This window comes from Oryzias melastigma, linkage group LG13, assembly GCF_002922805.2.
Source record: "Oryzias melastigma strain HK-1 linkage group LG13, ASM292280v2, whole genome shotgun sequence".
NCBI classification, from domain to species: Eukaryota; Metazoa; Chordata; class Actinopteri; order Beloniformes; family Adrianichthyidae; genus Oryzias; species Oryzias melastigma.
In genome coordinates, this window is record NC_050524.1 from 25326325 (window position 1) to 25336767 (window position 10443).

General features: G+C 42.6%; 1 protein-coding gene across 1 annotated transcript in view; it reads left to right on the forward strand.

Moving 5' to 3' along the window:
- Positions 1 to 10130, forward strand: part of LOC112136457 (ATP-binding cassette sub-family G member 4) — a 15615-nt gene extending 5485 nt beyond the window's left edge. The window contains exons 2-14 of the mRNA XM_024258165.2: positions 1043 to 1160; positions 1243 to 1375; positions 1482 to 1532; positions 2434 to 2579; positions 5258 to 5381; positions 7051 to 7165; positions 7280 to 7422; positions 7674 to 7772; positions 7856 to 8024; positions 8140 to 8240; positions 8363 to 8521; positions 8599 to 8717; positions 8854 to 10130. Coding sequence (XP_024113933.1) covers positions 1043 to 1160; positions 1243 to 1375; positions 1482 to 1532; positions 2434 to 2579; positions 5258 to 5381; positions 7051 to 7165; positions 7280 to 7422; positions 7674 to 7772; positions 7856 to 8024; positions 8140 to 8240; positions 8363 to 8521; positions 8599 to 8717; positions 8854 to 9079 — 1703 coding nt within the window. The 3' untranslated portion in view covers positions 9080 to 10130. The remainder of the gene's footprint in view (positions 1 to 1042; positions 1161 to 1242; positions 1376 to 1481; positions 1533 to 2433; positions 2580 to 5257; positions 5382 to 7050; positions 7166 to 7279; positions 7423 to 7673; positions 7773 to 7855; positions 8025 to 8139; positions 8241 to 8362; positions 8522 to 8598; positions 8718 to 8853) is intronic.
- Positions 10131 to 10443: the final 313 nt, after the last annotated feature.

Below are 10443 nucleotides of genomic sequence, written 5' to 3' on the forward strand. Positions count from 1 at the left end.
TGAGTTCAAAGATGTTATTAGTGTTTTGCTTTAATAAATGGGCCTCAGTCAGCAAATATTTTGAGTGTGTTTATATCTGCTAATAGCTCTTAAAATACACTATACATGTTTTATTAAATATATATATTAAAGCTTTAAAAAGGAATTTTAGGCTTTTAATAAGTTTTCTGTTGTTGATTCGGATTACCTCATTTGATTTAAGTCTTGTTTTAATCTTAGAAACAAATGAAGGAGAAAAGCTGCATGATTAATTAAAAGATGAATAAACTATTGTCTTTATTTTAGTTAGAATATAGCTTAAAGACCTCAAGTTTAAAGATAATGATGGTTAAGATGAATGTTTTACATCCAGTCGCCGCACGAACCGATTAGTCGACTAATCGAAAAAAATAGTCGGAGAATAGTCGACTATTGAAATAATCGTTTGTGGCAGCCCTAGTTGTTGATAATCCTCATTTTTTATGATAGTTTTTTTTCTTTACTGTAAGTTATTCATAAACTGACCAATCAGATGCCTTAGTAAAAGCATGTAGCCTCACATCAAACGGTCGAGACGTTTGACTCACAGAATCTCTTGAGCCCGCTTTCAGAAGCTGGACTGTGGACTTCCAGCAAACTCACTCCTGATTGGAGAGACTGGTTGCCATAGAAACATTGACTCAACCCAACCCGGACCAATCCCTGCTTACTGATGTTGTCTGGGTCTAACGTGACTCCTTAGATATCACAAAAAATGCAACAAATTGAACAAATTGACTTAATTAGGTTGGAATCGGAAGATAACAGTTTTCTATAGATTATGTCACACTCACTCAGTCCAGTTCTTATATACAGTCAATGATGGGAATGTAGACAGATTTTATTCATAGTGAAAGGAAAGCAAGAAGCAAATGAAGAAAATGAGTATGAATCTTAAAAAGCAGGAATATGAAAACTTTAAAATTCTTGGTTAATGTGTTATTGTCAGGAGCTGCAAGAGTTTATCTGTGCATTGTAGTCAGCTTTTTAATTTTAATATAAAATCCTCTGTTTTTTTGACCAGGTTTCAGAGTATTACTGAAAGCTCTCTCTGGAAGGTTCTGCAGCGGGGAGCTGATAGGAATAATGGGACCCTCCGGAGCCGGAAAGTCCACCTTAATGCATCTTCTTGCTGGGTACAGGTAAGAGAATACCACCTGTCCCCTTTGTCTAAGTCTTAGACGCCGAGGTGCTTGCTGAAATGTGGCTTCTGCTGCTGCTCAGAGAAACTGGAATGAAGGGTCAGATCCTTGTAAACGGAAAACCACGAGATCTGAGAACATTCAGGAAAATGTCCTGCTACATCATGCAGGAGGACGTACTGCTGCCTCACCTCACAGCTGCAGAGGCCATGATGGTGAGCTCTCACTGAGCAGGAGAACCGTCTAAATCAAATCCAGTTTTATGATCACATGTGGCTGCTTAAGCAGGTACACTGATCGAGTATGTCCCCTCTGCTGCAGGTGTCAGCCAACCTGAAGCTGAACGAGAGCATGGACGTGAAGAAAGAACTGGTGAGCAGAATCCATACTGATTGATGTTTGAGCAGCAACGTCAGCTGGGATGATTTGAGTTTTACTTTATTGCTCGTCTACCTGAAACAGCAAGCTTAAGTCAGATTGAATTTTAACTTGAATAATCACATTAATCAGACAGGAAGGTCTGAAGTCTCAAAGTCCCATTCCGGTCATCTTTAGATATTTGTTCCCATTGGTCTGTTAATTGTGATTATGTCCTTTTTAGTCAAAACCCTGTCATTTTTTAGGACATAGTTTCTGCAGAGTAAGTTGATTAAAAATTTGCAACTTCATAAAGTAAGGGAGTGAGTTGTATTTATATACCACCTTTCTCAAACAGACGTCACAAAGTGCTTCAGGAGGTAAAGGACAAAAACTTCAGAGGTTAAAAACAAGAAAGGCAACAATTCATAGACAGTTCAAGGTTCACTGCGGAAGACAGGGATGGTGTCTGCCTGCCAAACTGAAGTGTGGTTGAAATTTGTATCTTCTGGTGGAATAAAAACTTCATTCAGCTTGTCTTAATCTGAGTTGTTTTATTCTTCTGCAGAAGGATAATTAGAGATGCACAAGGCAGAGCATTAGAGACCCTGTCAGGGTGGGGGTCATCTGTGTGAGCCCACGAGACAAGGCTAGGTTCACACATTTAGACCTGTCTTTTGTTTGTTTGGGTTTTGGTTTCGTTCCCAGCTCAGGCGAATTCTCAAACAGCTGCAGCTCCCTAAGAGGTCATTGTATGAGAATGAGACAGCCAGATGCACCGGCATACCAGATCTCCAAACTCTGACACAAAAGCCAGTCACTTTTGAGTCACTTTGAGTTTTAAACTGCAGCTCTGAGGCAGCTTACAGGATGTTTCTGTAATTTGGAGTGGACTAAAATTTTTGTTCCTGCTCAGGTCAAAGAGATCCTGACTGCCCTGGGACTCCTGGACTGTGCTCACACTCGCACCAGCTCGCTGTCTGGTGGTCAGTGCAAACGTCTGGCTATTGCCCTGGAGCTGGTCAATAACCCTCCAGTCATGTTCTTTGACGAGCCCACCAGGTGAGACAGACATCGCTGCTCATGGAGTTCAGCCAAAACTGAGACATGAAGTCAGAAATGGGATATGAGATCTGGACACAAGCCTAATCAATGATAGACTGAACACTCACTGGCCACTTTATTAGATCCACTTTGCTAGCACTGGGCTGAACCCCCTTTTGCCTTCAAAACTGCCTTCATCCTTGGTGTCATAGATTCAAAAAGTCATCAGAGTTTGGTCCATTTTGACATGACAGCATCACACAGTTGCTGCAGATTTGTCATCTGAACATCCATGATGCCAATCTCCCGTTCCATCACATCCCAAAGGTTCTATTGGGTTCTGGTGGCTGTGGAGGTCATTAGAGTCCAGTGAACTCATTGTTCTAGAAACCAGTCTGAGATGATTCCAGCTTTATGACATGAAGCCTTATCCTGCTGGAAGTAGTATCAGAAGATGGAACACTGTGGTCATGAAGGGATGGACGTGGTCAGCAACAAAACTCAGGTAGGCTGTGGCGTTTCGTGCTTAATTGGTGCTAAGGGACCCTAACAGAGGGGGGGTTAGAGAAGAAAAGAAGATGGCAGCAGAGGGAAGCAACCTCATAAAACATCAAGGTCTAAATAGCCAACTAGAATGGGCGGGGCCTCTCTACACACACGAATGACTGTGGTATTTGTATGTGTGTTAGAGCTCATATCAGACCAGACGACCCGCTGGTAATTAGATTACATAGTGGAGAATAATAAACAAACCAGGACTTCCTCAGTAGTGAAGAGGATAGAGTCCATCAGCACTGGATCCTCGTCTGGTAGGCGGACCGGGAAATGTGGCGTATGAAAGACCACCTGCCTGCTGTCGCATTGGGTTCCTGACTCCCTCCAATTGAGGCTGGGTGGGATCCACTTGTAGAACTGGAACCCCCCAGCCCAGCGTTGCTGCTCCCACTGGGTGAATTTACCTCGCGGCATTGTGTCGCGACCGGCTCCGGCTGTATAATAAATCTTGGTTGCTGAGTGCTTTAAAGCGGTTGCCGCCCCGGACCTCGCCGCTCCTCGCCATGGATGGAGTGCTCACTGGGCCCTTTCCCCGGGGCCGGCGCAGCTGTCGACTGGGCTGGACTGTTCCCAGCCTGATCAGAACATGTTGCGCTGATCCAGGCATGGTCCGACCCAAAAATAACGGGCGCTAGCAGTCTACGGCGATGTTGGCTACCCACCGACCCGTTTATAAACACAGAGTCTAACAGTTTCTGTAAATCTCAGTCTGTGTGAAGATTTGAATAAAATCCCAACCATGCATCAGGTATGCATTATGTTTCCTATATACCAGGGGTCTCAAACTAAATTTTTATTCTGAATTTTGTTCTGAATTTTTTTAACCTCAGAATGTTTTTCTGAACTTTTTAACCTCTGAATTTTTATTGTGATTTTTTTTTTCAACCTTTGCTTTTTAAACAGCAAAATTTTATGCTCCCAAAAATATTTTCTATCTTAAAAAAAATCGGTGTTTTTAATTTGGAGACTTAAAATTTAAATGGGTCAGAAATTCAACATAAAAAAAAATTCAGAGTCTGAGGAACTAAAAAACTTCCATACTGATTTGCCTGCTTTTTAATTCATTATTTAATATATTTATTTATTTTATTCATTATTTTGTGTTAAAAATAAAGATATTTGAGAACATTGGAATGTTTTATCAATGCTTTTCTTGTGAAAATCCTGATGCGGCCCGGCCTCACCCAGACTCCGCCTCCAGTGGCCCCCGGCTAAATTGAATTTGAGACCCCTGCTTTATACCATGGTCCGAGGGAATACTTGATTCTGATTGGCTGCTGGGTGTGGATTAAAAAGGGATATACCACGGAGATAAACCACACCTAAAAAAGAAGTTCCGGTCACACAGACCAAACGTTCTGTATCACTGCGGGATAATGCCCTCCGAAGTGTGCATTATAAGGAATGAATGCAGTTCAGGCTTACGCATCATGCGTTAATTTCTCATAATGCACACTTCGGAGGGGATAATCCCTAATAACCTATTTATTCATAAAAAAGTTTCAATGTTGTTCGGTTTGTTGCATTTCGTTCAAAACATTATTATCATAACCCGGGAATTGTTTTTCTGATGATCAGAGGTTTTTCCTTTTTAAAATCAGACCAAAATCAAGCATTTATGGTAATTTTACTGGTTCTGCTAAGCCATCTCTCATTGTTTTCATACCAGTCCAGTGACATCGCTCTTTACGTATCTTGAACAATAGTGAACAAATGGCCTGCGTGCCATCTCTAGCGATTTTAACCTCTATGGTCTTGACCATATCTACATGCCTAAATGCATTGAATTGCTGCCATGTGATTGGCTGGTTAGAAATTTGTGTGAACGAATAGTAGGACAGATGTACCTAATAAAGTGGCCAGTGAGTATGGAAGTCTGGTAGAAGTCTCCGTCTAATCTGTCTGCAGTCCCTCAGCAAAAACAGATTGAACTCTACTGTAACTCTACTGTAAGCTAAGATTGTACGCTGTTTTCTGGGTCACTCACTCATGAGGGGTTTTGCCAACAGGTTTTGGTCTTCACTGTATTTTGTTATCTATAACTCCACAGAGTCTTTTCTCCTCTAATCTATTGTCTATCATGTGGTGTTTTGTCTTCATCTAATGCCACAGCTGCTCACTAAGTCTGTCTCTGTTCTCAGTGGTTTGGACAGTGTGTCCTGCAACCAGGTGGTGTCCTTAATGCGCTCTCTGGCTCTGGGGGGACGAACAATCATCTGTACCATTCACCAACCCAGTGCTAAGCTGTTTGAGATGTTTGACAAGGTCAGTATGTAGAAATCAAATCTCAATTTTTCTCGTTCCTTTTGGTCGCCTGGTTAGACTGGATTCAAAAAGCTTTGTAGAGGAAATCATTTGGGAACCCTTTACACAAAAGACAGAGCTGAAACTTACTTGTAACAATCAGTTAATAAGAAAACGAACAACATGAAATGTAATTGAAATTTAAAAGAAAACCAGGTAGTTTGTTAAGGAACTGGCTCATGCATAAGAAACTAGCATAGAGGAGCTGGATTGCTACATAGATTGTTCTGTGCTTCGCTGCAAAGCCTGTGTCTAGAGGGAAGCAAGTGAAGTTGCAGGATGGATCTCCAAAATTCCCTTTCTATTCTGAGAGTCTGTTGATCGGACATAATGGTCATGGATCAGACAGTCTGCCTGATGACTTTGGTGCAAATTAGTAGCAGAAAGTTAAGGAGAGAGAGTTAATCAGCAGGTGAAAAATAAAGACATGTTCAACTAAATTGTAGTAGAATGTGATGAGAATGTCCATATTTCCTCTAAATCAGGGGTCTGTTTTGGCTGACCTAAGTTTTTTGTTGTTGTTTGTTTTTCAGGCTAATTTAGCATTTAGCTAATATTTTGGCTAGCTCTCAGCTTCAGGATCTTTAGCTATCAGCACTAGCATCTTTAGTGGCCAAATTGAGCTTTCAGCATTCACACGAGTATTATTGCAGGTAATTCTATAAATCTAGTTTTTAATTATATTAAAAAGTTACATTTTTAAAGTTTTAAAAATGTATTTTTAGAGTGTTGAATAAATGCTTATCCTGTCTGGCCCGTGACACAAGGTGTGTTTTGGATTTTGGCCCCTTGTGCAAATGAATTTGAAACCTCTTTTTCTGCAAATTTCTGCTTTTTTTCCAGATTTTTATGCTATTTTGAAATCTTGCTATTTTATCAGCTAGGTGCTAGCTGTTTTTTTTTCTTCTTTCTTTTAATTTTCAAGGATAATTTGGGATTTAGCTAAAATTTTGGCTGGCTATCAGCCTCAGTGATTTCAGCTATCAGCACTAGCGTCTTCAGCGGCCAAATTCAGCCAACAGCATTTACACTAGCATCATTGCAGGTAATGAAAGAAAGAAAGATTCCTTTATTAATCCCACAGAGGGGAAATTCATTGTTTTTCGTTACAACCCAGAACAAGACAAACAGAGAGGTACACAGAGAGAGTTCAAGGTTCCCTGCTGAAGCAGCCAAAACCAAATGGCGCCCCTTAAAGTGTATAATGCTACATATCTAGTTCATAATTATGTTAAAAGGTTATGGTTTTAAAGTTTTAAAAATAGAATTTAAGACTGTTCTATGAATGTTTATCCTGTTTGGCCCGCGAACAAAGGTGTGTTTTGGATTTTGGCCCCTTGTGTGATTGAGTTTGACACTCCTGTTATAGTCCTTCGTGATATCTACGATTATTGAGGTTTGTTTATTGATTTGGTTCTTTACACCTTCAAGCTAACTGCAGACTAACTAAGCTCAGAAGACCAGAATCCGGTGAAATCTGAGTCAGTCAAATGGATCTCCCTCCCCAGCTGCTGACAGTGAATGGAAAGGCTGCTGAAAGACTAAATGGACTCCTTTGTTTCAGATGGACAGTTTTCAAACAAGCATGTTGCCGGACATTTCTGGACTATTTCTTTTTCTTTTTCCACAGCTTTACATCCTTAGTCAGGGTCATTGCATCTACAGAGGCTCGGTACAGTACCTCATTCCCTACCTCAAGACTCTTGGTCTGCACTGTCCCACCTACCACAACCCAGCAGACTTCAGTAGGTTCCCTTCACCTTTCCTCCCATTTCCTTTGAGCTGCTGACAAGCAAAAGCAACATCCTGCAGCACATTCCTCATCAGAATGTCATCATCTCCTTTCATGCCTTTTTCAGTCATTGAGGTGGCATCAGGAGAACACGGAGACGTGAACTCTGTGCTGTTTGAGGCGGTTCAAGATGGAATGTGTGCACTGGAGGAGAAGATGCTCCACTGTGACTACGACAGCACATCAGTTTGCACAATCAAGTGCTCCATGGTATAAGTAGCACATGGTCTTTATCTGTGCAAGCTTCAAGAGCCTTTTAACTCCAATTTATGCGATCAGCAGTGATGAAAGTATTCTTTAAATTAAGCAATAATCTGATTAGGCAGGATTTGTTCTGTCCATTTCAAACGAGATTCCATGAACACAAGATATTTAATGCAGAGCCAGCACGTGTGCATAAAAGTGTCAATCTAATCTGCTGCTATGGCATCAGTGGTCATGATGAGGATTGTCTCCTACAGGACACTGGGCACACGCAGATGCACACCTTTGCCACAGGTACCCTCACACAGTTCCGGATCCTCTTCAAGAGAACTCTCATCACCATTTGTCGGGATCAGGTAGGTAACCCCCCTCCCCCCCCTCCCCCCCTCCACAGAGAAGAAACTGAAGGTGTCTGACCGACTGGTGTTCCTGCTTCCAGGTGTTAACCCACCTCAGACTGCTGTCCCACATCTGCATAGGTGTGTTGATAGGTTTGCTGTATCTAAACATTGGCAATGATGCCACCAGGGTGTTTAACAACGCTGGATTTCTCTTCTTCTCCATGCTCTTCCTCATGTTTGGAGCTCTCATGCCAACTGTGTTAACCTGTGAGTACGAGCTTCATGTTCAATGCTTCTATATCTCTGCTGTCAACAAGGCTAGCTTCCAATGCACTGTCTGAGCTGTGTCCAGTGTTTAAAGATGTGATGCTCCACCTGACAGTTCCTCTGGAGACAACAGTGTTTCTCAGGGAGCATCTTAACTACTGGTACAGTCTGAAAGCCTACTACCTGGCCAAAACCATGGCTGACATCCCTTTCCAGGTGAGTTGCTGGCTTCAAGAAGGACAAACTAAGAGCCAGAATGCCAAGTAGCGAGCTCTATTGTAGCTATTGAGCTAGCGAGCTCCACTGTATCGGGCTAGCGAGCTCTGGTGATCTTTCAGGTGATCTGCCCCATCATGTACTGCACCATTGTGTACTGGATGACAGAGCAGCCCCCTGAGGCTTTGCGCTACCTCCTCTTCATAGCCCTGTCAGTCTGCATCGCCCTGGTGGCCCAGTCGCTTGGTTTGCTTGTGGGCGCTGCCTCCACATCCCTTCAGGTTTGTGTGTTCAGGCAGGGATTCCTTCCTCTAGGTGCTCATTTTAAACCCGACCCTGTCCTTTGGCTCCTATGCAGGTAGCAACATTTGTGGGGCCGGTCACTGCCGTCCCTGTGTTGCTGTTCTCTGGATTCTTTGTCAACTTTGACACAATCCCCAAGTATCTTCAGTGGATCTCCCATGGGTCCTATGTCAGGTTTGTGGATCACATTCTCTTCTACTGCTGCTCAGAAAAGAGCTGTCTCTGATCAGCTGTTGCTGAATTTATTAGATTTGCTCCCTTTGAGTAAGGAGATGAGGTCTCTATCTTCAGCGTCTGTATATCTGCACAGGTATGGCTTTGAAGGCGTGATCCTGTCAATCTACAGCATGAACCGCTCAGACCTTGAGTGTCCAGGAAATGCGTGCAAGTTCCAGCAGCCTGAAGAGGTCCTGGAGCTCCTAGACGTAAAGGAAGCAAAGCTTCACAAAGATTTCATTGTCCTTGGTGTATTCTTTGTCGTCCTGCGTCTGGCTACTTACCTCGTCCTGCGCTACAGGGTTAACTCTGAGAGATAGCTGTTCCTCTTTCCTCAGTTCAGACTGCAGGAGCTCATGTTGGAGTCCACCTCCTCCCGTTTCATTGCTGCTACATGGACAGAACCCAAACATTTCCTGTGTTCGTTAGCCATTACCTGTGGGAGTAATTGTGAGTCAACTCACACAGCTTTACCTCATCTAAATGTAGGCAAGAATCTAGACTGAACAGCCCTCATCAAACTATTTTTGACTGAAGTTCCACAGCTTTGGTCTCCAGAACTGTTTTACCCATCAGAAAACATTTGCATGACAAGACACAAGGTGTAGAAATACACCCAATCAGACTGGACATGTTTGGTTTGCCTAAAGTGAACCAGTTTGTTTCCCCCGATAATCTGGAACAAATTTTCAGTCTGAATTCATCCAAAGGGATCTTGGTCCAAGACCATGAACTGGTCTTGGACTCATCTTTGGAAGTGATTGCGGTTCGTTTCCAATTGGACTGAGTTCCAATTCACTCAGAGTTTTTTTTCCGTCTGAAAAGGCTCTGTGCTCAAGCAGAACAACTGAACCAACGCAGTTACCGTAGCTGGGCATTATGAGGAGGGAAACAGAGAGCAACGATGAGACAGCAGCTAAATGAAATGCGGTGGGAAGAATATCGGCTCATTAAAACAACTTTTAGCATGATACACATTGCTTCTCACACTGTTTTCCAACAATCCACATCAGCGTGTCTATGATATATAGATTGTTGGGAAAACTGCGTGAGAATCCATGTGTCAGCTTATATAGGGCTGCACGGTGGCGCAGTGGTTAGCACCTTTGTCTCACAGCAAGAAGGCCCCTATCAAGACTCCAAAAACATGCTTCAGTGGTTACTGTAATTTTCCCCGGGTGTGTGTGATTGTGACCCTGCAACAGACTGACGACCTGTCCAGGGTGTATCCTGCTTTCTCCCAGGAGTGGCGAGGTTAGGCTGCGGCAGCCCCTTGACCCCAAGATGAAAAAAACGGGCTTAGAAAATGGATGGATTGACTTATTCAATTCAATTGAATTTCAATTCAATTTTATTTATATAGCCAAAATCACAAAGGATTTTGCCTCATTGGGCTTCAAAATATAAACAATAGTTAAAAACTCAGACTAAATAAAATTGGTTATCCCTGCCCTTAGACCCTCCCTCCCGCTAAGGAAAAACTCCTACAAAACCTGAGTCAGGAAAAAAAGAAGAAACCTTAGGGATTCCCACATGAAGGAGAGATCCTATCCCAGGACGGACAGGAGATACCAGAACAGTTAAAGAAAAATTAGCTTCTACAACTACGTATCTAAGAGTTCATTCAGATGGAGCTGAGGGACGAGTGATGATGAAGTCCATAATCAAGATGAAGCAGAAGTGC